General features: G+C 41.2%; 1 protein-coding gene across 1 annotated transcript; it reads right to left on the bottom strand.

Moving 5' to 3' along the window:
* Positions 1-349: 349 nt before the first annotated feature.
* Positions 350-26,809, bottom strand: abcc6a (ATP-binding cassette, sub-family C (CFTR/MRP), member 6a). Its single transcript, XM_031753890.2, has 31 exons — positions 26,448-26,809; positions 23,469-23,645; positions 23,159-23,284; positions 17,749-17,886; positions 15,024-15,146; positions 13,856-13,917; positions 13,600-13,731; positions 12,170-12,376; positions 10,828-11,005; positions 10,442-10,603; positions 10,236-10,328; positions 9,475-9,678; positions 8,198-8,344; positions 8,012-8,099; positions 7,377-7,446; positions 7,152-7,278; positions 6,880-7,056; positions 6,630-6,797; positions 6,240-6,423; positions 6,057-6,141; positions 5,851-5,968; positions 5,210-5,417; positions 4,803-5,113; positions 4,313-4,512; positions 4,019-4,145; positions 3,695-3,796; positions 3,437-3,583; positions 3,180-3,338; positions 2,852-3,018; positions 2,549-2,743; positions 350-1,707 (listed from the first exon to the last, which is right to left on the bottom strand). The coding sequence occupies exons 1-31, from the start codon at positions 26,487-26,489 to the stop codon at positions 1,599-1,601; spliced, it is 4,533 nt and encodes a 1,510-aa protein (XP_031609750.1). The 5' UTR covers positions 26,490-26,809; the 3' UTR covers positions 350-1,598.
* Positions 26,810-27,595: the final 786 nt, after the last annotated feature.

Genomic DNA, 27,595 nt, shown 5'->3' with positions numbered 1-27,595 from the left:
GGCAAAGGTTTTGTCTCGTTTAAAGAAACAATCCTAAACGAGATAGAGTCAGGCATTTTTGCCTCACTCTTTCAAAATTTAATTATCAGGAAATACTTGGTTTTTACTTGAAATGTGTCTTTTTTTTTAAATTATGAAGTCAGTTGGGCTTAATATTCTTTGATAACTATGATAAATACATATATATTATATATTATATACATATAATCTCGTTCGACACCATCCTGTGATTATTTTAAGTTGCCTTAATTGCTCTGTAGCACTTCTTCAATCCGTGTTCACTTGGTTGTGAAAGCACCTACGATTATATACTTACAAATGCAAAGCCAGACATAACCATTGAGTCAAATAAATTTTATTTTCCAGCATGATGTATGGAACAAAAGCCATTAACAGTAAAAGGTCAGTGAAAATGATCAAGCTTGTTATAAAAAGTATAAATATAATATAATCCTCATAATTTTAAGGACACTTAATACATTTTGTCAAATGGTATAAATAAACACTTGGGTTTCTCTTACAATATATTGTCTAAACCAGTAAGACAAAACAGTAAATGCTTCTTCTCCTTGAAAAGTTCATAGGGTTCATTCTTTGAATAGAGAGTAAAATCAACATGTCAGCACCATAAAAAATAAAACAAACAAACACTGATTTTTATCTTCTCTGTGTGTGTATGGCCTGGGTCTGTGTGGTAGACTCTGAGAGACAATCACACAGAGATTTATCACCATTGTTTTCATGAGGCATTCTCTTCATTCATGGTGGTTTTCACTACCGGTGTCAGGTTAAATCTGACCAGAAAGGACTCTATTGACTTTTTTATGTGTTTACTTTGACAGAAATAAACAATGGCCACAACATAGTTGGACGATTGCTAATGTGTTGGCTCACTTCAATGTTTTCCTCATTTTCCCTGACATATAAAAACTCTAAATTGGCTGCCCCAAGCTCAGATTTTGAATGCAGTACAAACCTCATTTCCCCATCCTTTGCCAAAGTGAACCTTTTGAAGGTTAGTGTGTCAGAGAATTTCCTGACCCAGTTTCTGAGACAAGAAGACAAAATAAGACTTCTATCATTTTAAAATTATAAAATTGCCTCTTCTTTGGTATACAAGGCTAAAAAAAGAGTGAGTAAACATCCATATTTAAGCCTGAGAAAACATAAAAAAATACACACTTAAAAAACTACAAAAATAATATAGCTTCCATTCTTAAAGAGAATGAAAATCCTTAAGATTTGTGGTACCCTTTCATTCCAGCCTTTGGCTTAATCCTTTTTATGGAATAAACTGACTCCAATAATCGATATACAACATTTGTAGCTTGGAGACTCAAATATCCAGTATAGGATTCCTGTTTAATTTTCATCCTCTGAGGTTAACAATGTCTTTTCCTGACTTGGGACAGTGTGTCTGTCTGTTAAAAACCAACAAATGCTTTTGAGATTCATCGACAATGCCCTCACAGAGAGGTGTTTGGAGCTGCCACAAAGCTTGGAATGGCCCAGATTAATGTGTGTTGGAGAGCCATAAGCATAAGGTGCCACATCTGTACACCAGGTCATCAGTTCTATGGCCAAAGCCCAACGGAGACCTAGACCAGTCCAGCTTCCCGACACATTCGATAGAACTGCCCCCTCTGTGAGATGAGGTTGGCTGGAGAGTCCATCTCAGAAACGTGGCCTCTGTCCATGACGATAACTCTGCGAAGCAGCAAGAAAGACAGTATATTGTTTATATGCAACATATAGGTGTGTAATAAAGCTGTGCAGTACAAGCAAATATTACAAAGCACATCTGTATTCGTATTGGTACAAAACAGTCTCCATGTCATCTCACATGTCATCATTTCCTTTGCTGTATCTGGATATAGCATAACACTCTACTAGCATATAAGTTGCCTGCATCACATAGAGACTCTGACCTCAAACACTTTTGCATAGTCCAACAAATAATCTAGCTGTTTCTCATTCAGATCCATAGGCAGCAAGAGTCAGATCCATTTTTAAAGCAGCTTTTACATGCATATTTTTCCTCTGTATGGTAATTAGTATCTACAAATTACAGAATATAAGTTAACAATACATTGATTAAGTTAGTGCAGTTAAATAATGCAAAAACAATGCACGTCACTAGTGACCATGCTACACCTGGATTTGACTCTTTGACTCTACAAACTGCTTAGATACTACTGGTTTAGGCAAAAGTTAATATTAACAAGTTTGTTTGTAGGGCTACATGAAAAAATACATTTCTTTAGAACCATTCTCACAATTTACTGTCTTTGTAATGGTACATAAAAACAGTTTTTTTTCTTCTAATGACAAATGCCCTTTACAGGTTAGTGTCCAGAGTCCAAAGCAAGTCCCCTCTTTTCACAGACTTTTGGACTGTGACAAGAAATAGATAAAAGCAGCACAATTCCAGAAGCTGGGATCATCTAATGTGGGATCTTTACCTAGCCTAAGTCACTTAATGAATTCTCAAAATTGTCACCATTACTTTTTTGTCGATTCACTAAATAGACAATGAACATTAATATACCTGGTGTAGTCCATGATTGTGTTAAGGCGGTGAGCAATGGTCAGCACAGTGCAGTCCTCAAACTGTGTGCGGATTGTTGACTGGATGAGTGTGTCGGTCTCCAGATCCACAGCAGCTGTTGCCTCATCCAAAACCAGGATCTTGGTTTTCCGCAACAAGGCTCTGGCTAAGCATACGAGCTGACGCTGACCCAGACTACGTATACAAAGGAAGAGAAGGGAAGATTAGAATATCATACTAAACGTGGTGCTGGAGTAGACGCTACTGAACTGTAGCGTGTCATATTGGTGAGCTTGTGTGTACCTGAGGTTTTCTCCTCCCTCTGTGCATTCATGGTTAAGTTTGTCAGGCAGATTAGATACAAAGTTTTTGAGGTGAGCAAGTTCCAGTGAACTCCACACCTCCTCGTCTGTGTAGATATCAAAAGGGTCAAGGTTCATCCGGAGGGAACCTGAGAACAGCACAGGATCCTGCGAGAGAGGACAAAGATTTAATTTATCTCCAAAATGTCTAAATTAGTAATATAATCACTAATCATTTTTTAAATGGCTGAGTTTACACTGGATCTAGATCATTACTATTGCAAGCAGTTAATGTGATGAAAGCCAGATCTCAATATGAGTTATTGTACCTGAGGAATGATAGTAATGCGCGATCTGAGGTCATGGAGTCCAATGTCAGCAATGTCGACTCCATCGATAAAGATCTTTCCCTTTGCTGCCTCTAAGATCCTAAAGATTCCCAGGGCAAGTGAGGATTTTCCTGCTCCAGTTCTACCCACAATTCCAACCTGAAAAAAAAAATTCGGTTTTAGAAATTATGTTTTAGATAATTATGCAGTTTAAATCAAGGCGATGAACAATTTTAATATCACACAAAATGTATTACCTTCTCTCGCTCATGAATATGCAAAGTAATTCCTTTCAGAGCCAACTCAAGGCCTTTACGGTACTGCAGTCCGTAGTCCTGGAACTCTATAGTACCGTTCTGGGGCCAGGCCTGGGGTAGTGAGCTGCTCTCTATACTCCAACTGGCCTGTATGAGCCAATAAGGAAGGATAAGTAGAGAAACAAAAGCCCTCCTCTAGTACAGTTTATTGTCCTAAGCAGTGATTGGTGTAGGTGTGTGTGCGGTGGGAATAATGACCTCTTTAGGAGTGTCAGCGTACTCGTTCACCCTCTCAACGGAAACAATGTTGTTTTCGACATCAGTCCAAGATCGCACAATCCAGCTCAGGATTCCAGTCACCTGCAATATTTAGTGAAAAGACTTTTACTTATCCTGAAATTTGAGGCATTTCCTGAATAATAATAATGATAAAAACAATGCAATCTTCACTTTTTCTAGTTTAACTCCTAACTGCCTCATTCTGTAGCTGTGTAATCAAAGAATATGACTGTGTTTCTGGTGGTAATAAGGTAGCTACTTGGATAACAGTATAACAGCCTGACTGTGGGTAGACTGTATTACCTGGAGGGAATGTGACACAGCCAGACCAACAATGCCTGGGCTCAAGGTGCTTTTCCCCATCACAGAGAGAATGGCAGCAGCTAAGACCACACCATTACCAACAAACTCCAGATTGACTGCCAGCCACCTGTGGATATCAGTGTTATCATTAATATCATTAATAACATTGTTATCTCATAAATCAACCACACTTCTTAATGTTATAAACCTTATCCAACCCTTATAAACTGCTAAGTGAGCAAATGGAATATGAATAAAGCTAAAGCACTTTATAATCATGGCATATCCTCTCACCGGGTGGCCACAAATCGAGGGAAGTAGGAGGTCTGATTGAAGTCAACCCTGTCATTAGCCTGCAGAATGAACCTGGACTGCTCTCCGAAGGCTCGGATGACGCTGGCGCCTTGCACAGTCTCATTGAAATGGGTATAGATGGGCGAGCGGCTCACAGCTTCCAGCCTGCGCAGCTGACAGGATGTGGCAACGTAGAAGCTCTGTTGGCCACAATGGAAAAGTAAAACACCATCTTTAATGAATGAAACAAGTGGGAACGCTCAGGGCTTTCCCATAACTCAGAGTGAATGCATTCAAAATCCATGTCAGCAGGTGGGGAACAAAATTCAAGTGGATGGCAAAATCAGCAGGTTTGGTTTTGGAGCAGAGAACTTTCCAATAACATACAGTAATGGAACCCAGCTCTTGCTAAGCAACATTCAACAGAATCATCTCAAATAAGAAACTAAAGATCAGAGTGGAGAGTTTATATTTTGGGGAGAAAATATACCTGGACAAAGGCATAGAGGAAAGACAGAGGCAGGATGATCACGGCTGCAAAGGGTGTCGCCATCAACACGATGATGCAGACCTCCATGAGCTTAAAGACGTAGCTTAGCATCATCTTCAAGCCTTCAGGGACCATACAGTCAATAGCGTCAATCTCCTTAGCAAAGCGGTTCAGGAGGTTGCCACTTGGCGTGGACTCAAAAAAAGACATTGGAGAGTGCAGCACGTTGTTCAGGAGGTCCATGTGCAAGTGGCGAGAGGCGATGATCCCGCAGATAGAGATGGCAACAGTCGTACCAAAGATAGCAACACCTGAAGGGAAGGGAGAATGAGTGTTTGTTATGACCAAACTAAGTTAAATTGTTTGAATCATTTGAAGCATCATTTGAATTAAACCCACTAACTCACCCTGCACAAACCCAAGGGCCCCAAAGACAGTCAGTTTCAGGTCTGTATCAGTTTGGGTGCCGTTAACAACAGGATCATCAGCCCACTTGCTGAGCCAGTAGTTGTAAGCCAGTGAAGCGCCCTGCTGGAAGGCGTACAGGAAGACGATGGGAATGATGATGGCCAAACCGATTGTCTTGAAGTACTTCTTGTACATATCCAATCTCACCTGTTACAAACAGATAAAAAGCAGCAGGAATAAGAGAACTATCTTCATATCCATTTCCTGCCATTAATCCAAGTCCACATCACAGACAATAACAATTTTATTTATAATTATTAAACCAGCACTAACTATTTTTGCCCACACAACCAGAACAATGTGTCTGACACGACCATGTGTTTAACTTTACTGCTGTGTATCTGTTTGCCGTTTGGTGCTGGGCAGGTCATGTAAAATTGCTTTTCATTGAAGATGGCTTCTTGTTTTAGCCAAAAATAACATAAGGGGAGTGACTGTCTACCAAAACATTAGACTTGCACAATCTAAATTAACAACAATGATTTGAAAGATACTGGCAAGCTAAGCAGAGTTGAGGGAAACTGCAGAGCATGGTAGGGAGTGGCACTGACACCTAATTTTAGGCCTTTTTCAGACTTACTCTTCCAGTGCGTGCCTTGTCAGCTTCAGTGAGCTTTCCCAAGTCCTCTGGTACTTGTTCCTGGTCTGTTTCAGACACAGGCTCCATATTCTGCAGGTTAGTATTAGTGGTGTCACCCCTAAGGAGAGGTCAGAGGTCAGTTTCATAAAAAAGTATGGTTGATATTTCAAATATGAGAATGAGCAGTGATGCATTTATCAATGTACCCAATGAGCTGCTCCTGTGAGAGATCTCTGGAGAATGGCATGAAGTCGACCATGCTGAGGCGAGCATTAGACCTCCTGGAACCGGCTACATGAAAAGGGTGCATAGTGTTGAGTTATTACTGGGAATTTAAGAGATTGTCTTAATGTAAAACAGCAAAACTAATGTCTGAAATGTCTCTTTACCTCGCTGTATGGCACTCTCTTTTCTCTCTGTGCTTGCAAAGGTGTGGATGAAGTCTGCAAATGCACCATGGCGGCTGAGGAGCTCCTGGTAAGAGCCACTCTCTGTGATTTCTCCATCCACCAGGACGAGGATGAGGTCGGCCTGTGGCAGGAAGCTCATCCCATGGGTCACCAGGATGCGGGTCTGTATAGCAAGCCACACAAGTCAGAAAAATGACATGTAAGCACAATCCAACGCTAAATTGAGGCTTTCTTGAAAACAAAGGTGTCAGCAAAGTGGTTGTTTCCATATTATGATAACAATAGCACAGAACTTGTAACTGGCGCAATTGTCTTTGTGGTTGCGTTGAACTGGATGAACTGCACTTTGCAGACATTATATGGCATTACCTTGTCTCTAAGGACTCCTTTTGGTCCAATGACTTTGTCAAAGATGTGTTGACCCACATGTGCATCAACGGCAGACAGCGGATCATCCAGCAAGTATACATCAGCCTTTCTGTAGACAGCTCTGGCCAAACTGACCCTCTGCTTCTGCCCGCCTGAGAGGTTAAGTCCCTGCATGGAGAAAAAACGTTTAAAACATCTGAGACTCAACATATGCATGAAGCAGCATTTTTTTTTACAAAGTATTCAATACCTTCTCTCCAATCTCTGTAGCATCTCCAGCAGGTAGGATGTCCAGGTCAGGGAGCAGGGCACAGGCCTCGAGCACACGGTGGTACCATGTTTTCAGCTTTTCCCGGCCAAATATGATGTTGTCTTGAACTGTGGCATTCTGAATCCAGGCTTGCTGGGGAACATACGCCACAGAACCCTGTGAAGAGACAGTCAAAAGCGAGAATATCAATATTTATTACAAGTTGCCCACAAACTATGAATAGACCTTGTTATGGAACACAAGCTTAGTACCTTGACAGTGACTTGGCCACTTCTTTTCTCCGTTTCCCCAAGCATAGCGGACAACAACGAGGACTTTCCACTGCCTACATGTCCTACCACAGCAACAAGGGAGCCTCGAGGTACACTGACACTGATCCTGTCAACAAAGAAGTGAATTTTCCTGTAAGCCTCAAATCTTTTATTCTGTTGTTGATTTCTTTTTCCTAAACATATACACACATACTTAAGACATACCGTTTAAGACATGGAGGACCCTCTGCAGACCAACTGAAAGTGCCATTTTCTATGACCACATCTTCTCTGTCTAAACAATAAAGAAAAGATTGACTTAAATGAACAAAACCTGCAGCGAGCACTGGAAAACAGATGTATTCTTTCATCCTTAGTGATAAACAAACTTTCAAAACAAAGCTTCTCCTTGAAGTTACTCAGCAGGGTGCAGCCGGGGCATAATTACAAGTGAATTTGCTTAATCATACAAATTACAGAGCCGCTGCTTTTTCACAAGCTGTCTTAGGAAGTGTTGACAGATTACAGACAGAAGAGTGCAGTATATTTTTTTATTTCTTTCTGAATCATATGTCTGAATTCATGCTGTGATTTACGTTCAACCGCTGAAGGGAACATCCTATAATTACCCTGTCTACCAGTCAGCCTGGGGACCCAGGAAGTGACAGTGCACATGATCCATACAAGGTTGTGGTAGTCCACAGTTATAAACAACTACATCTTGTGGGATGCTTATATTGATTATGACAGCCTGTGATTTCAGGCAGTATGGGGAACCGAATTGTGGATATTTGTGAAACTGAAAAGTATAGAAGTGTATTCATTCAGTGTAATAGTTTATATATGGGTGGGGTTCTTACCAGAGCTCAGTGGTGCCTTTGAGACATTCTCCATTTTCAGTTCTTCTGAGCACAGGTACTTCCCCAGACGTTTCAGTGAGACTACAGCCTGAAACAGTCAGAAATGAAATGGTCGATATGTGCTGTTAAACTGTGGACTGTGAAAATAATCTCCTCAATCGGAGATGGGGAAGAAATGCAACCTACCTGCAGGGTTGTGCTTATTGCAAATGGAAGCTGACTGAGTGGAGTCTTCAGGATATTGATTAGCGCCATGGAGACAAAGACCTTCTGTGCATCCAGGACGTTCTTGTCATCAAGCATCACATAGACTCCAAACATGGCGAAAGCAATCTTGGGGCGAAAAAAAGTCACTAAATGTTACTTTTATGGGCAGAACCCTGCATGCTCTTTAGGCACAGACAGTTTTAAGAGCAAGGATTGCACTGGTCTAAATTGTCAATATACTTTAACCCACGTCGAGACGAAAACCAGCAGCAATGCTTTAAATGTCTGATACTACTTTCTGACTTCCCCGCCCTGTCTGTGGCACTTAACCCTAAGTCTAGCCAAGTCTTATTGTTTTGTAGACTTGAATCTTTAAAATAAGGCCACTTATGTATAATTTTATTTTTGCGTCTCCAGCAAGGTTGTTTGATAGAATAAGATGAAATTCTCTTCAGACATCTCCAGAGGATAAATCTTAATGATTTGATGATCTAACACAACCTTATTGAGATGTGATACTTAACACTTGTAATTATTGTATTGTGTCAGCTTTACTTTGTGTTTCTGGCATGGTAAGATGGTATAATGGTTATACCTGGTGGTTGCCAACACGTTAGCATGACTGAGAAAATACTAGTTACTAGTAGAATGCTACTATTTTAAGGTATGGTGCCTGCAAGAGTCCTGAATGAATGGGGACCTGTGGAGCTGTGGCCTAAATGTAATTTCATTAGGGAAACTTTATTCTTCTTGTATTTTTTCAATAGAAGAGGCTGAGACAATAGATATCTTTCTGTAAAGATTAGAAATGTCACAGCACCACTAAGTTCTTCACGGCATCTGTTATTTAGATTTTAAGCATTAAATGAGCTGCAGCAGAGACATTGTAGCATTAGCCCCCTGAGAGCAATCACTTTCAGTCACAGCTGACTGCTTCTGGTACACGCGTATACATTTCTCAACTGTTTAAGCTAGACTCCTAGCCTACAGTTAGCATTTGGTGCTATCAAGGGACGGTTATGAAGTGAATTCCTAACAAATCAATCAAATCTAATATATTGCTACTGTACTTGAGAAACTACAATATTTTTTTTGTCTACATGCCTATTTATTCAAAACCGCCTCACTATCAAGACTGCAGACTATATAGGTCTCCAGCACAGTGGGCTTATTCAGACTTTAGACATACAGGACTACTCGTTAGTATCGGGGAGTTAGCCTCTGTATTGGAATGTCTATCAAATGATTGTTCTCACCAAGAAAGAAGAGGAGTTAAAAGATGCGATGGAGATGGAGTAGAGAATTTGAGACTTCTTCAGAGCCTTGAGCTCCTTTTCTCTGTAGCCCAAAACCTGCTCCAGGAAGGCCTTCTCCCAGGCATAAAACTTCAAGATTTTTATCCCATTCAAGATCTCATTCATCAGTCTGATACGGCCATCCATGAACTTCATTTGAATCTCCTGTTGACCAGACAGAGGGGTTTTTACTCACTGTTGTTTGAAAAAGACCGCATGCAAAGCTGGAACTGAGGCACAGTGGATAGACAATTAGCAGACCACAGGATTCATGCATTTGTGAACATGGGTTTGACTCCCCTTATTACAGCTGTAGTAGTTTTCTTGAACATCACAGAACTTGTTTAATTCAGTAAGAATTTATTGCTTGTTACATTTTAGTGAATTTTATAACAAGGAAACAACAAAGAGCCAGGAATGCGGTCACTGCATTCAAGACTAAGTTCGATTAAACTGGCATCCAAATTTACAGAAGCCTCTGTTGTTTTTCCAAAGAAATGAAAAATTATGCCTTTCTACTGCCCACCCTTTCCTGTCATTGTTTTTCAAGCATGTTATATGGACCAGACATCAAAAGGACAAGGGAGAATGTACCATCCAGGCCAAACACCCACACAGCTCTTCAGTCACTATCTAAACCAGCTGTGGCATCCCTGACCTGACGTGCCAGATGTCTGGGCTACTGGAACGAAAGTGTGAAGGATTCCTGTAACAGCTTTTACCTGCAGCTTGCTTCTTTTCTTTGCAATGAATCCGTTGAGTGGAAAAATGAGAATGACAGTGGCAATTCCTGCCAGAGCTGATGGGCCAAGATGCTGAAAAAAAAGAAAGGATATGATTGTTTCAAGGTTTGTTTTTTCTCTTTCTCTGTTAGGCCTCATTTGTGCATGAATTGGATGCTTTGTAAAAACACTGCATTTCGACATACCTGCCAGAGGAAGAAGAGACAAAGCGCAATCTCAATTGGAGCCAGCCAGACAGCATTAAAGTACACCACAAAGTCCATGAGCTTCTGAGTGTCTGCTGAAACCAGATTCACAATCTCGCCCACAGTGCAAGTCCTTCTGGCAGAGCTGTTTATCACCAAAGACTGGATTGACAACAAAAGAGACAGAGAAATTTTAGCATTGTTTACAGTGTAATTTAATATCCTCGTAAAGATTTCACACAATCATTCATCTTAGGTAAAACTGCTAATCACAGATTCCAATCTGGAAGAAGATAAGGTTTTTGTTTGTGCCACTTGAGACATAATTTATGTTGTGTGTCTGTGTCGGTTAGTGGCTTCATGTCCGTAGATATAGAGTGACTCACCTTCCTGTAAACCAAGCCCATGACAGCTGTCTTCACCCTCATTCCCACTGTGAAGCAAGTATACATGTACTGATGGTTGAAGAGGGACTGAAGGCAAGAGAGGAGGAACATTAGCGTGGCGTAGAAATAGCCCTTCCACAGTGGTGCATCTTCATCTCTCATGAAATCCAGCAGAAGACTATGGAGGAGGACAAACAGATACGTAATCACAATGTTTCAGATGTTTGCACATGTTCAATTTTGTCTTCAACCTCTGTATTGAGGCTCTGTTTCTATATCTTTCCTGGAAAGTTGCGAATGATGCAAAGCAAAACAGACACAGACAGGTTTTTACTCTTTTTACAGATTCAATCTGGTATTATCTGACTCTTTTTGTGTGCTTTTGCCAATGTCCTTGAGCGCTGCTGTGGCTGCTGGCTGACTGGCCATCACAAAGTAGCCTGGGTTGCACAACAGAGCTCAGCTTGTGGCCAGGCTGCCCTCACACTTGGCCAGCGGCTCCCTTATTGTGGTCCAACTGCATTTCTGCCATTTAGAGCCTCCTCTCTCTCTTCATGTCCTCCTTACTGGAGCAAAGAGGGCTGTGGTCTCGTCTACTTTTCTTGCTCACAGCTCTATGACCGTAATTAACACTTCCACTGATTCTGTGCTTTGCATCAACAACAACATTCCAGTCTGACTGGTGGGATGGTGAGGCGGGTGGCGGGTCGGCCATGACCTGTTTTCACTGCTGCCAGCTTCTGTTGTTGTTTGGCAGTTGTCGTAAATCACCAAATCCCTTAACGCTATTTATCTGTCTATCTCTATATTTAAAGAGATATTTTAGACGGTCGTATTTTTGTCTGCTGTTTCTTGAATTTTCCCAGCAGTAAAACAATAAAACTTTATTTTACTCTAGCCTGGTCTGCAGTGCATCCAGGTAATTTCAGTCAGAGCTGAGGTTTGGAAAGGTCTGGCTGGAGCTTTCCTTAATACAGTACACTCAATGCCATTTGGTTTGTGGGACACTGAGCAGTGAAAAAGCTATATTTGAGAACTCAACAACAGTATCCCCTTCCAAATATAATGGCACAGTTTCTTGCACTGAGTAAACCTCTTTCTATCAGATTAGACTACTTCATTTCTATCTTTATGCTAAATCGTCACAACAACATTTGTGGATTATATTCATAAGAGAACTGCTATCTAAGGGATTTTCAGCAATGGAAAAAAATACTCATGGGCCTCATGGTACTGACCGAGATACACTTAATATTTGCAAATATTGGCAACTCACACTGCATCTACTTAAAGCCACATGTCTTTCATAAAAGCAGAATTTGAGGTTGTGGTGCACTCTTACCTTAGCACCTGAGGGATGGCGAACATGAAGGCATCGTGGAATATGATACACAGAGTGCCAGTCAGGAAGTACGGGCCGAATTTGCGTGCCAGTGTTCTGAGGAGGAAGAAGCCAGAGCTTTGCTCCTTTTGCAACTTCCTGAGGAGCTGAGCCTGCTCTGGCAGTCGGCTTCCCAGCGCCACACCTGATGCCAAGGCTTTCTCCTGCCTAAAAGAGCGAAGACATGGTCACAGTTACCCCCACCTATGTTAGAGATGCACCAACATGCTGCTGTCTTTCAAGTCTCCAATGTCAAAAACACTTGTTTTTCGTGCCATCACTGAATTTGTTTGCAGCTTAGAAAAGCATTATTTGCTGAAATAATTATTAGACTTAACAACTGCTTTCAAAGCCCTGGATTGTGTTAACAAGCCTTGAAAATGGCACAGACTCTCTAGTCTTGACATTATGGTATTGTATGTCCTCAAGTGACTCTCTTTGAGCCTATTTTTAGCCCTAAATGCCTGTGGTGATGAGACATCCCAAATTTTAATTTACCACAGTTACAGCTCTGCTCTGCTCGGGTCATTAATTCGACCAGCCCCGTGTTGATGTTTGACCACATTGCAATAAAATGGAACTGATTTTTGGCTATGACAATAAGGAGAGGAGTACAGGGGATCACAGGGCTATGTCAAAATAGCAAGACAGAAGAAACATGCAAGACAACACGTGCATGTCCTGCACATGTCGTGTCCTTGTCTTTTGTGCTGCAGATTCATGCACCAACTGCTGCCTGATACATATCAAACATTAAACAGCTGAAGATGTGGTTCTTTAAAGGAGTATGGCGACATTTTACATGCTTCTCTTCTGATGTGGAGAACTGTGTTAAAGCAGATGCTTTCTAAAATCTAACAAATAAAGCTGATGATCCCAATAAAGACGTGGTTACCTAAGGTTCGGATTTAAATAAGAATTTTCAACAGAAAGTCTGCATTGCAGTTTGAGGACTTGAAAGATGACTGTTTATCAGGTTGACACAAAAATTATGCTATTGGTTCCATTATTGTAACAGATTTTATTATAGATTCTGCATTCACTAGTACACGAGAGTCCACTAGGGTATGAATGATGTCAATTTCATCAGCAGCAGCTGCATGTGAGGCTCAGCACGGCTGTTATTGTACCCTCCAATTTGCGGTGACCCCACAGACTTGTCCACCAACTGCACATGCTTCCCCCGAGCAGACTCTGAGTGGACTAGAAAGTAGTATAATGAGAACAATTATGTGTTTGTGGTGTCTGCAGATGTTTGTGTACGTGTCTTAAAGGAGCGTAATCCCAGCCATACTAGAGAGGTATACAGATGCATATGCAAAGTGCATTGCAGTACTACTGTAAATACCCAAAGTACCAAATTAAATTGATCAAATTTAAATAATTCTCACTTTTGAAGTTTAGCACATTCAGCTGTCCAGTCCTGTTCCAGATCTGAGATGATCTTTTGTGATGTGTCTTCCTCCCTTAGGGTCCACAGATCCCCTGCTTCCAGTGGGGTGCGATATCCTTTTACGACAAGTCTGAGGAGGAAACACGGGAAATGATTCAAACAGAACAAACATATTATTGTAAACAAGCACAAACTGTTGCTGCAGTGAGTCAGCCGATGCCTAAAAATGAAAGGGTTTTAAAGAACCATCTTACCCAGTGAACCACCAGAAGAGGATCTTTGACAGGAAAGAGGCATCTTTCACAGGACAGGGATTCTGCAACAGATTAAAGACCAGACTCACTGTTGTTTTCGCAGTAAATCTCTCACCACTTGAGGGTTTTTGAGAAATACACATCCTAGCAGAGTCCGTCGGTTGATGGTTGAATGGTGCACTTGTGCGGGCTGTGTTTAAGAATGCTAATGTGCGCAAACAACACTGCACACTCAGGTGGTCCAGTCTGGGGAGCAAAGGCCATGAACTCCCACAGAACAGAACAAATAGTGCTCAGTGTTAGCGCAGGGTGAATATGACGTTTTGAGGTCTGCTGCAGACAGAGTGGAAATGTGTCATCACAAACTATAACAAGTGGATACACACGCAGAAAAACAGAGAGTTTGTCCCGTCACGCAAACTTTATGGCATCTCCTCCACCCTGCCACCCCCTCACTGGGGTGTTTGCTCTCATCATTAGCAGTGCTCTTACTCTCTGTCTCCCCTCTTCCTCTCTTCCTGTGAGTAACTCTAACCAGAGCGTGGGGCAGAGCAGCGGAGGAGGTGGAGGAAAATGGGTGTGTCCACCACGCCAGACTGTGGCTTCTACACCCTCAACCTCCTTGCTACTTGCCAGCAATTTCTTAGGGGACTTTTCCAGCTATTTCAATTGTTTACCACTGGGGAAATATTACATCATATGTCTGTTTGATTAATTAGAAGCTCATTTTCATTCACCTGTGAGTTGCCCCCATTAAGTGCATTATTCTGAGCTCAACAATGTTTTACCAAGCTCATGTTTGATGGGGCAGTGAGATCTGTATTAAGTAATTGCTTTTCTGCTGTGTGGTCACAGACTCTTAGCAGTGGTCTCGATGTTATCTCACAAAGTGAGTGAGTAGTACTGAAGGTATGCAGACACACACACACACGCACACACACACGCACACACACACAGTCATTCACACTCCTCTCACAGGAAGCCAAAGTGGACATGTGAGAGTGAAAGGAGGGAGGATGTGAATCACATCATTTCCTCCAAAAGTGAAAAGTGTCTTCACAACAAAAGCGGAAAACCACAGGACAGCCACTCTGGCATTTTTCGTTCCTGGGTATTGAATCAGAGAGGGTGCTCTTGACGGAAGCGGCTCACATTCTCCTCTGCCTACCTTTTCTGAGATGATTTTTCCCTCTGGAGGCTGGTCAGCAAAACAGCACAGGAATAGCTGGGCCAACTGGATTGTGAAGTAGGAGAAGAAGGCGAGGTATCGTACAATATCAGAGGCGATGCCCTGTGGAATAAATAAACAGGAAAAGCAATGAAAAGGCAGCTGATAATGTCAGAATGTTGCAGTTAAAGTTCTTTGAGTTTATTGGTTTCAAGCAAGTTTTGCAATTTAGACATTTATTTTAAACTAGAGACACAATTAATTGGCTTTGCGGCCGAGCTCGTGCCACAGAAAAATAACACTGCTCTGACATGACGAGGGTTTTCATTTGGATCAAAATGTATTTTGGTTGTTTCATCTCTTTCAACATTACTTAACAAATCACACAACATCCTGACTGTGGTACAATGGATCATTTGTCACCACTGTGGCTTTGTGTGCAGTTTCACAACAGCACAAAATTCATTATATAGCTTTTCCTTTTAGCGCACGGCGTATAGCGGAGGATGGTTTCTGCACCGGGATCACAGACACAATAAAGAGTATTTTGGACCTTTAAGCCAAATCAGGGTGAAAACCCAGAGTCTTTAATGGTGTGCTTTTTATAAATGAAACAACAGTTAAATTTGTCTCGCAGTCACGCTAAGAGCCCGTATCTGTAAACAGGGAAATTGTGGTTTCACAAACCAGCACCCTTACTTTCAATCAAGGGTGCAGCTGCAATATTAACCACTCAGAGACTTCTGTGAATTGTAGGACTCGCATGTTATTCTTGACATACAGACATACAGGGCTCTGGCGCAGGCTTTGTTTACTACTGGGTCAGAGCCACTGCCACAGGCTGTGTGCTATGTATGTGCAGCAGTATGGCTATGCATAAGAGTTGGAGCCATGGTAAACAGTAACATGATTTTCTCTGAAAAGTGTGGTGCCGTGCCCAGAAAGGCGATACGAAGAAGCCAAACGGATCCGGCCACACTGTGAAAAACAGGGTCAGGATGGTCGGAGAGTGGGTGGGAAAAATGTAGGTCAAGCAGCTAAGAATGACCAAGGGTCCGCAAACATGAACTCCGTCAACTTGAGCTGTCACCGCTGCAATTTCAAATGGACACATTCTTTGTAAACATTTAGAATACATCTCGGCGCTATATACAGTCCACACTGAATAAAAGTGCTGAGCTGTGCAGCCTCCGCTTCTTTTATAGCTCATCACAGCACTGTACTGTTTGGATTTTGTCATGCAAAAGTACTGATGTTAGTGATGACCGCTATAATAAAACCCTCAGAAAACAAATACTGGCCAGGATAACTGGGAACAAAATGGCATTTTTAATTAATGAACCGACTTAAAATTACAGACATTGAAATATACCAGTCAAAAATACACTAAAGAAATTTTGTTTGCAATTTTGAAACAGATCAATAATGTCACTATTCATTGCCTAAATCTTTCCTTTCTTTGGTTTTACTTCTGAGATCCAATACGATTTTTATTTACCGATGGGATCCTGGAAATTCCTCACAACTTCTGTTGCAACTGTATGAGTATTAAATTCATATTTGTACATTCTGGGAAAAAGCACATTCAGTTTCCTTCCCAAGTTAGTTGAGAGAAGTGATATCTCTTGTGGCTGTATGCTTGATACCTAGCCCCACTATTTAGCATAAAAATAAAATCATTTTCTCAGTAGCTGACACATTACATTTAATTTTTGTAATCAGTTTACTGTCTTTGTGGTAGACTAAGCCAATTAGTCTACCAGGAATTATAACTTCCTTTGTTTTATGAGTTTTAGGGGAGTTGCCTGCAAATCTGAAACTTTAAATGCCAGTCTTGACGTATAATACCTTCTAGCTGGCAGCATCAACAGTTTTTGGAGGAGAGGATGTGGTAAAAAGCCTAAAATTTAATACGTAGATACGGTTCATCATAAACTAGAAATATGGTATGGAGGATATAGTATGACTTTATGAGCGGTTACATGTGTGCACCGTTCATGTGTCCGCATGTGTAAAATGAAAACATCTGCGTGTAAATCATATGGCTTTACATTATGTGTGAATGCATAGATTTCCATCTGGCTGTGTTTACAGCAGTGTAGGCCCATAAACACAGCGCTGACGTTCCTCTGGTCTGACCCTGGGCTGCCATGTCTCACCAGCATTTATCCCAGGCCCATCATTACTCTCCCCCAAGCAGTATGGGAATGTCACACTGAGAAACGATAAAACAGAAATATGGATGTGTGTGTGTTTTTATGGAAATGCAAATGCGACTGCCCCACGGCTGCGTGAATAAAAATACAAACCTACCCCATACAACAATGATTGCTGTGTTTGACAGGAGACACAGGAAGAAAAGGAAACCCTAAACACACACAGGCTTGACCAGAATTGGCAGTGTCATCCTCCAACACATTGTGTTAACTTTGGGCTACCTTGGTTAAAATTGGGGGATAAAATAGAAATTCTTTTCTGACACAGGGTACAGCTCAAGCTGTGCTGCTGGAGTCTCGTGTCTAGACTATGGGTCGGAGCACAGCTGATTAGATACCTCTTCACGGTGTTTAGACATGGCAGGTTCACAAAGTTCAAACTGGGCACGCTTACAAATTCACTTTGGCATGAGCCTATTTTTGATTTCAGTCTTTTTGGATGCAAGATGATATCGTTTATATTAAAGGGTAAATTTATTTTTATATTAATTAATAGGCTAACAACATACCTCATCCATGGCTAGCTGGATCTTTGCTCTTAGAGGCACCAGAGCACAAACAACAGCCAAGACCCAGAACAGGAAGAGGAATATAGAGGAACGACAGCCTCTTATTCTTTCCAACTGGATGATGCACATGGCCAGGATCTAGAAAGAGAGACAGAAAGACTTTAATTTAACAGTTAACATGTGTGGTTCTTGCAACACAGGACAGGAAACAACTCTATCCCAGAGAGCACCAGAGAGAAGAGAGCCAAACTCCAATCTGTGATGCCACGTTGATACTGCCTGAAGTGACTTCACGGACAAAAGGACCAGGAGGAATCAACTTTTGTAGAGCACAACAATGTTTTCCAGTTTCTGGGAAACTCAGATTTAGTACTTTCATAGTCTGTGTACAGTCATGTCAGCTGCTTTCTAACTGCCATTGTGTCTATAGATTGCATTATAAATTTAAAAACAGAGATCTCTCAAAAGGCTTTCTTTTGACTCTAAATGCCCCTGGATTTATGTCTATATGAAGACTTCAGGTTATTTGGATATTCTGATATTCTGCAAAAATCCAAAGAAAGTGATATTTATGCTCATCGTTTCTCACCGAACCAACAATGAGCCAAACTAGCTAACAGCTAACAGCTTAGAAATCAGTACAATAATTTCACAATCCACTAGTAAATGCAGTGCAAACTTCATATAGCAACAAAGTAAATTGCAAAAAACGCTAACAAACGTTGGAGTAAACTACGGTTAACATTTTACACGACATTTAATTCATGGAAAAACCTTCACTTGATGCAGGGGAATAAAACTGCCACCAAGCTGTTTTTTCTGGTTAATATTAACAAATGCTGTCTTGCTTACTAAAACAAATGTATGACCCGAGGATGCTGACTGATGATCTTTTAATGGCTGCGTGTGTCACCGGATGCCACTCGTGGAACCACAGAACCTCATTCTCTTCTATTAGCTGCAACTGTCAGTGCGAGTGTTTTCCACAGAGCACAGATTTCATGTGATCTAATGTAATGCGGTCACTGGTTTTATAAAAACCTCCAAAAAACCAGCTATGATTCTGGGAATTCCCTGGCTGCAGACACGAATATGACTTGGCTCTTTTCTCTTTATAAAAATGACACATGTACGCCGCATGCCACACTGTCCTATATACTTTCCTGTTTTCTCCAAAAAACAAACAAACAAGCAAAAAAAAAGAGAGACTAATTTGGTTTAGACATGCTGGCTATCTGTCTGTGCTCAGAGGAGGCACGCATCTGCTTGTGAACCTCTGTAATTGGTCCCTCACCGAGTGGTTGGCCAAGTGAGACGTCACTTCACCGTGCCAGCTCATCACCAAGTGGGGAGAAAGCGGATTTAGGTTTCATAATGAGCACCCACATTGGTTACCCCGGGACGAGCCGCAGTGCTGTCCTCTTATAAACTGCTAGTCCGTCAGTTATATAACGTTTTTTTGCATCAACAACCTGAAGCATTTTGTGTAAATCGAGTGAATGTCTTTATGCTAATATAAACAACATTCTTGTTGCAGTGATGATGAAACATTTTTTCATTTGTTCATTCATTTTCCCCAACACATTTGATGCTCACCAGCCCATCAGTGAGAGAGAATATAAATAGACACGCACTTACAGTCACACATATGGGGAATTTAGAGTCTCTGGTCTACCTGACTTGAATGTGTTTGGGAAGTTGGAGGGAAAGCCATAGATACAGTAAAGAGGGGATGTGAACAACATGCCAACTCAAAACACACAAATGTCAAAGAATCTTGTGTGCTTTAGGACCCAAGCTATTCTGATTAACAATACTTTAGTTAACTGAGTAGCTTCTTTAATAGTTTTCAATGCAATTTTATTCTGCGTTCAATGCATATTTGTTTTTTTTTTTTTACATAAAATCAGCAACACTGGCCTGATTTATTCATTCACTGCTTTATATACATAGCATAGCAGTGCTGTTAGCAAAAGATTTTGAGCCTCTTAATGCTTGTGGTTGCACGCGCCTGAGCAATGCCAGTCCAGCTCTCTCTTAACTCAATTTTGTGGTCTTAGCCAACTAAACACGAAATGCTTTAATACTCCCTGTGTAGCAACTACTGGAGATTTAAGATTGTCGTTAAGTGAAATTTGAGAAAAAGAGGACATTTTTATGCCACGGTTAATCTTCCAGTTACATAACAGTAGATTAAAGGGCCAGTGAATGGTAAAAATGGATTTGTGGGACAGCCCAGCATGATATAAATATTGAACAAATGCAAAAGTCAATAACTTCAACTTTTATTTAATACACTTTTAGAAGTGTTTTCCTCTGCTGCATATGGGAACAATATTCTTAACTATGTTAAACTAGATATTGCTAGTGATCATAAAGATAAAATAGTTAGCTAAAAGATGCTAAAATGCTACTGTTTAGGGAGAATTAGTTGATTAACACTGGGGATGATACAGTATAAATGAATTTGTTTCATAGGTTAATTTGACCCTTTACTCAGTTCAACTTATTGACTGTTGCAGGAGTTAAGTAAGACTATGGGACTACTTTACATCATATCTATTAGGCACACTCTATGTTAGTGTGCTGTACCAAGCCCATGGGAAAAACCTTCTTTTTTGGGGGTTATTTTTGGTTGTTTTGCTCCTAAACACATATGATCACATCAACCCCAGTCCAAACCTTAACATCAAACTGGCCTTAGGTCAGTGTACGAGAGGAAGGTCGCTCTTATTCCTAGCTTTCCGCTGTGTCTTGCCACCATATTGCTGCAAACCATAAGCCCATCTGTTTGTAGGAGTCAGTGGGTGGAACTAACTTCATCACTAGGCCTGAATCAAACCCCGACCTTATAATTACATGGGAAGTGTGCAGTGCTGAGGATGGAATAGGAGCTTTACGTCATGGCATTACTGATTATAGCCGGTGTCATGTGTGTACTTTACATCCGTACTGACCACGATTCATTCGTGGGCTGACTGACTTGGGCGAAAGCGTTCCCATACACTAACTTGAGTTGAAGGGCAACAAAACAAACTGGTCAGAGCAACAAGAGCACAGTGTTCCCTTCCCGCACCCAGGGACTGGTTGGTGGTATGTGGCTAGAATCAACATCTAGAAAATTATATCCTTTAATAAAGATAAGTCTGGCACGTAGATTAAAAGATTGGAGACATGTTCTTAATGTGATTTAAGAGTTTGTTGTCTCCCCCCCCACCCCCCTCCCCGGTGTGAGAAATTAGATATTCCAAATAAGGGACCTTTTTTGAGATGTATCCTTTTGATACAAGACACGTCTCAGTGTATTTTTAACACAAACACGTGCTGGTATTTACTCAAGAGTCTGAAAAGACCACAGGTGGGTAAAGCTGTCTGACTTGGAGAGTGAGACTGAGCAGAACCTGTATGAGGCTACAGAGAGAGAGAGCTTTGTGCAGTACGTAAACTTATACGACTGTGTGGGTCGTATACGACAACTTTATAAGCTCACAGGACCCTTCCCATCTGGGCTCTGCACCCTTGCATAGCATTGTACTTTCTATCACTCTTGCTCAGGATAAACAGCATTTTAAACTTGCCATGCCACCCATGTTGAGCTGTACTCCTCTTCTCCTTTGCCTTCTCATCCAAGTTAAGTGTCATTTAAGATGTACTGAAAATGAGTGGGATCGATGTTCTCAGAAACATTCAGGGACTTTTCTATCAACAAAGGCTAAAACATTTCTCTGATTGCACGCTGGGCCTTATTTTCTATAAATAACGTTCTAGCGCTCACCCTAGACACCACCGTGATCTGGGTCTTAGAGGCCAGTATGGCTTGCTTCGAGAAGTTTCGAGGGAAGACACAAACAACATTTGTAAAGATTAAAGATCTCTTCCAGACTGCGTAAATCTGCATATGTCTTGCACTGATTCAGATCTAAACATTTGAGTCTGAGCTTTTTGTTTTGGGTTTTTTGAATTTGGGGTTTGGTTTATACCCAACCGAGGATTCTTGTTGCTAGGGTATCCGGAGGGCTGTTTTGTCTTTTATCTTTTCTTCTTCTTTGCTAAGGCGTTGCTGTTGAACCCACTGAACTTAAATACAGTTGTGGTCAGAAGAATTGTGCTCAGAGAAGCATCTGGCATCAAAACTTCCAATCCAACAGTACACCTGTAGGCTATATAAAGACCGAATCTTCCTGTGTAATTAGGGTTAAGACAGACTACAATTCTGTGTCATCACCTTTGTATTTGCTGGATTTGTGTTTTTGTTTTAAAGACAGACCACAAGTTGGAAGACAGTCATATGGACTTAATTGGGATTGAAGCCATACCATTGTAAATGTTCTTCGCCACTAAGCAGCTCATTTGAATTCGAATACATAATTGACCAATCATCATGATGCATGATGATGTGTCAGATACAAACAGTACATACCTTGGAAACAGTATACACTAGATCATCACCTATAAGAAATATTATGGTTTATGCAGTGTTTTTTCATTATGTAGTGTATACCGTTTCCAAGGTATATACTCTGCCACATTATATTCAGTCATATTCTTGCAAATTTTATATCCACAGTGGATCACAGTTGTATATATTTTGTAAAAGAGGGATCTATGCTGCATTTTGCAGGATAAAATATCCGATACATTATACTTTTTTATGACTTTCATTGCAACAGTCACACTTTCATTGCATTGGAACTTTGCACATACATATGCACTTAGATTGACTCCACATGAAACAGTAAGTGATGTCATTATATAAGTGCTTTGCACTCCGGTGAGTGATTGTCAAATACAAGCAGGTTACTGTGATATTTGCATTGCCTGCTACACCATAAATCTAGCTATAGTTCTGCATCTTTGCACCTCAGTGTTTGACTAGCATACTGTATATTTGCACAGTGACATGTGAGCCAACAGGACACAAGCTGAAATATTTCCCAAACAGCTCTCTTAGCAAAAGCTACTCTGAATGAAGATCAAATGTCAGATCTACAAATCAATGGTGCATCTATATATAGAAATTATGGACAGTTAATGCACAATTAGACGATTGCTTTCCAGTAATATTACAGTTGTTGTCTGTTTTTAATAACCCTTCAAAAACTTGCATTGTAGTTCTTGCTTTCTTATTCTTGAAGTATTTGTTTTCAACACTGTGCCTCAATGTTATCGCTCCCATTCTGACGACATGTAGTTTCCCCCCTTAGTACAAACACTAAGAACACAGTGCAGTGCTTTGGCTAAATAAGGAATTGATAAACGCACCTTTCTCCTATCCTTGATGTTCCAAATGTCATGCAAGTTCTAAAGTGTACGTAACCTTTTCCAGGTCAATAAAACATTAAAAGAAAACGACTGGAGTTTGATTTGGATAGATGTATACATGTGTAAGAAAAAGAGCCAGAGTATTTACCACAGTCAGGCTGCGTATAATAGGGCTGAGCAGAAAGACCATGTGGTGTTGGATATCCTGGCTCCTCTCCAACAGGATGTAGAAGAACTCCACAAAGCCAAATGAAGCCAGCAGGAAACCCAACACCTGAACAGAGCAGAGAGTAAGAGGAGAATCAGTCGAGAAGCTAAAAACAAAAATAAACAAAACAAAACAAAAACAACGCCAACACAAACCTAGCAAATGTTTTGACTTTTTTTTCCTTTTTCTGTCATGGGAAAAACTTAAACAATAAACTGAAGGCTGGCCAGCATTTAAAATGATGTCTCACCATCTTGGCAGAGCAGAGGCAGGACATTTGAATGTGTCCGCGGTCATGGCAGTAGAGATGAAGACAGTAGAAAGGGGCCAGCAACCACAGATAGATACAGGGGACCCACACCAGCACTGTGTTCTGGAAACACTGGGTTAGGTCTGGGTTGGCTGTGTACCATGTACGGTTCCAGTCCTGCAGCAGAGAGAAAATAAGAAGTTCAAAAGTTCAGATCGAAAGAATATACTTAAAAGCCAGAAACCGAGGTCAAACTGTGAGATTATATTCATCATCTGACAGACTAAGTAGGCGGGGACCAAGTGGCGAGAATCCCGACTTGGTGCAGGTCCTACGTTTCATCCATCAATCCAGTGGAGAGCGAAACCACAGCAGGTCAACAGAAAACGTATCTGTGCCCAGTCCCGAGAGAGTGAGAGCTGGAAAAGGCCTCCTTTGCTAAAAAGCTGAGTCAGTATTTGAATTTTTTATTTTTTTTCCTCACCACGTCTCTGGCTTGTTTCCCAATTTGAGTAGGACAATGTAACTGTCAACAAATTAAACGATGAGGTCAAGAACTACAGTAATAATTAAGCCCATAAACTATAAAAGTTTGTGCAGACGAGGTGTGTTGAGCAAATGCTGCCAAAATGTTGAGATTACGTAACAGTAGCACAACCAAGATAGTCTGTCTATCGTTAAAAAAAGATACTTGGGGCTAAATGGCTTGTTGTTGTCAAGCTTCCCTTGTTTATCACCTCGCTGCCCTAATGAGGGGCAGGGTGTCTGGCTGTGCTGACAACGCTGCCCCGGGGAGTCACCACAGGAAGTGGTTTTAAAGCTTCTAGCATGGCACATGCGTCTGGCTCGGCTGGTAGACTTCCAACTGGGATAAGGTAAAGTGGCCAAAATTGGTGGCAGCTGCGAGATTATTATGTAACAACCGTCTGTCCACACACAGGCTTTTGAGTGAAGCCCGGCAGGTGAGACGTTGGACACACTGATGCTGTCGTTTCTGGTAACATGTCTGAGCAACTGTGATTAATTCAAGTTTACCATCAGTCAGTACTGTTTACTGCCACATGGGTCTGAATCATGATCTGACTGGCAGGCTCTTGTTTCAGTTGCTAGCAATAATAATGATACACTTCTTTGGCTGCCTCGCCTTAAAAGTCAGATTCTCACATACAGCTTCACTACATATCTGGTTAAGGTTATGCAACGAGTGCATCATTTTGCACCTACTGTATAACAGTGGCTTCTGTGAGGTTTGGCATATCAAAATCCATTTAAGTGAAAAACTGCTTGAGAAGGAGCGAGTGGGTGGCTACTTTCACAGACCTGTCTGAGTTCTGTGGTCAGTGGCAGGCAGATGAGCAGCGCACTTTTATGATGACATCCAACCCGTCAAAGCCTCTCTGAGCTCTTTCTTGTGCTTTTTGCTTGTTTCTGACCCTTGGCTGAAATGGTGTCAGTGCTCTAGTAGTTGCCAATAGTGTCTATTTTTACCTGACAAAGTGATGTGAGAGCGGAGAACTGAGACACTTACTGTCCTCTGAATTGTTGTTGCTTTTTACATCCCCTTTATTTCAGAAACCAATTCAGCGTGTTGCAATCCCCTTGAGTTTTGAGGAACTGTTAGAAGATTACCTAATGTGAGCATGTGACGTGTATAAACTATGGAGACTGTAATTTAAGGGAGCGTTGATCACTCCCCTGTCTGTCTCACTTTGGCCTGTTGTTCAAATTATAGATTAGGTTGATCTAAAAAGAAAGACGCTAAACACAATCCTAGCTCCTAAATTGGCCCCTTTCAAATTTGTCTGCCCTAAAACCTTTCAGGTCAGGTGTTTCTGGAACAGATTGCTGAGCTGGACTGTGCAATTTCAGTTTTAGATCCATATAAATCCGCATTGCTGCCCCAAGGCTGTGACCAGTGAGTCAGCAATGATGTCATTTCCAAAACATGTAAAAGGTCAGTGTAGTTAATAGCAATAGATATTTGTGGCCAGCAGAAGACAGAAACATCTGTTAAAACATCCCGTAAGAACAGCACATCTGTGTTTTGAAGTTTCATGGCAGCGAGTGCTGCACAAAATACAGTAACACACTTCCACTTTCCCAACAGTGTTTGATGGCAGTTGTTTTGAGGTTTTGCAGGAGCAGAAACAGAGAACAAGAAGTAACGAGAACCAGAAACTGAGTGAAAGAGGAAGGACGAGGGTTGAAAAAGTCAAGTTGGGAATGAGTGCATTTAATAATTCTGGCATTCCAGTTGGATCACAGCCGTTCCTTTTATTTTAGAGCCGGGATTTAGAGTGTTGAGTCTTGCAAACATGCAAGACTAAAAACCTTTTCCAATTAGAGCAGCACACTCACTGTGATGCATTTCACCCAATCAGCATCTCGTTGTTATGAGTTATGCCGCAGGATGACAATAAACACACAACTGTGGTATTCATCAAAGGTAAAGGCTGGCATTCAGAGATGCTTTAGATTAGATTTAGTAATACTGGCTGCAAATACTGAGAAGGTCAGTGTACGGGGGTTTTCTCCCTAAACACACAAGGTTAGTATTACTCATTTGATTTATTTATTAGTGCCAGTAATCCTTCTAATCCCAATGAACAGCAGGTATCCAAGGACAAAATGCTAATCTGGCTAATACTAATGGCACTGATCATTTAAATAATTAGATTAAAACAAGTTTAGGACAGTCACCAAGAATTATACCAGTGTGTTTATACACCAGCACTTCTGTAAACAAATGCTAATAATATAATCTGCCAAAATAACAAAAATATCTTTGATTTCATATTACGCAATTCATAGACAACTACAAGCTGAAATTAACAGAGATCTTTGCAGGAATAAGCAGGAATTAAAAAGACATACCTCATTTTTGAAATGCATATTGTTTAAAAGTGACTGTGGCAGAAAAAGCCACACACTCAGTAATGCAATGTGATTCCAGGGTCAGTGAACACATCATAAACTCACCCACAGAGGGTCCAGGCCACTGAGTCTGCAAAAGGCATCCATCCACTCGTTGGCTCCTTCCTCCCTGTTGCTCCACTTGTTGGGCTCGATCAGCACTGCTCCTCACAATGGGTAGCACAGACTCTCTGCAACAGCACCGGTGGGTGTATGTATGTGTGACGGGGGGAGAGACACTGTGTCCTAAAAGACTAATGGTTGTGTTTCTTGGGTTTAGCCGGTCCTCGCTTGTCTGTCTGTGTGGTGTGCTGTGTTTGTTAGTGTGTGTGTCTGTTTGAGTGTGTGACTTTTCCTGCCCTTTAATAAAACAGCTTCTCTCAATGAAACCCTGTTTCTGGCTGCCTCGCTGTTTGAACTGGTGCTACCTTGAGATTCTGTGTCTTTCTGAGTCTCACTCAGTCTGCCTGCTGTTTATGAGTGTGTCTCCTTTTGGGTGGGTGGAAATATTTCTCTCTCTCTCTCTCTCTCTCTCTCTCTCTCTCTCTCTCTCTCTCTCTCCCTCTTTCTCTCTCTCATTTACTCACACCCCTCTTTTCTCTCCCACATCTGCTGGATTTTGATCAAAACACCACAGCTACTCCCCTCAGTGGGATGACAGCTCCACACCCAGACACACTCCTCCCATCTTCACTCAGTGCCCCTCACCTCCTGCCTTGCTCCCTCTTTTCCCCTCTTTCCCCCTCTTTCCCCACATCCCAAACAGCCAGTTGTCTGACCACAAAGTGTCTGTTTGTGCATAGACATACCTTGTAAACTGAGACTAGCCACACTCAGATAAATACCATGCTTATAAGATCTCCACTTAGCACAAATCCAAGATATTAGCAGTGAAGGTTTTCTTACATCAGTTCACCAAGCCTAGGTAGCACTAACTTATAGCATATGTAATAATATTTGAGCTGCTGTCTATTTTAAATTTTCTATTTTTAGTCTAAACACTTTTTTTTGTGGGACTTTCTTGGTAGCACAAAGCATCACATGCATTTCCAAGTATTGCACAAATTGCTGATATGGTAAGAATATAATATATTTGGTTAATTAGTCATCTTCCTGAGCTAAAACATGCGCTGTAAGTGGAAAATGTGACATCATCACGCTGAATAAGATGGGGGTTACATTTTAGTAAATCTGTGTCCTTTTCGTCTGTTAAA

Source organism: Oreochromis aureus, linkage group 6 (assembly GCF_013358895.1).
Source record: "Oreochromis aureus strain Israel breed Guangdong linkage group 6, ZZ_aureus, whole genome shotgun sequence".
Classification (NCBI taxonomy): domain Eukaryota; kingdom Metazoa; phylum Chordata; class Actinopteri; order Cichliformes; family Cichlidae; genus Oreochromis; species Oreochromis aureus.
Note: the sequence above shows the minus strand (reverse complement) of the source record. Positions and strands in the feature narration are given on the sequence as shown.

What these genes read in the sequence shown, in the direction of transcription:
- abcc6a (XM_031753890.2), bottom strand. Translation starts at nt 26,489, where the DNA reads ATGGATGCCTTTTGCAGACTCAGTGGCCTGGACCCTCTGTGG. An exon ending in CAATAAGCACAACCCTGCAG is followed by an intron (nt 8,100 to 8,197) that starts GTAGGTTGCATT and finishes TGACTGTTTCAG; the next exon opens with GCTGTAGTCTCACTGAAACG. An exon ending in GGTCCTCCATGTCTTAAACG is followed by an intron (nt 7,279 to 7,376) that starts GTATGTCTTAAG and finishes CTTTGTTGACAG; the next exon opens with GATCAGTGTCAGTGTACCTC.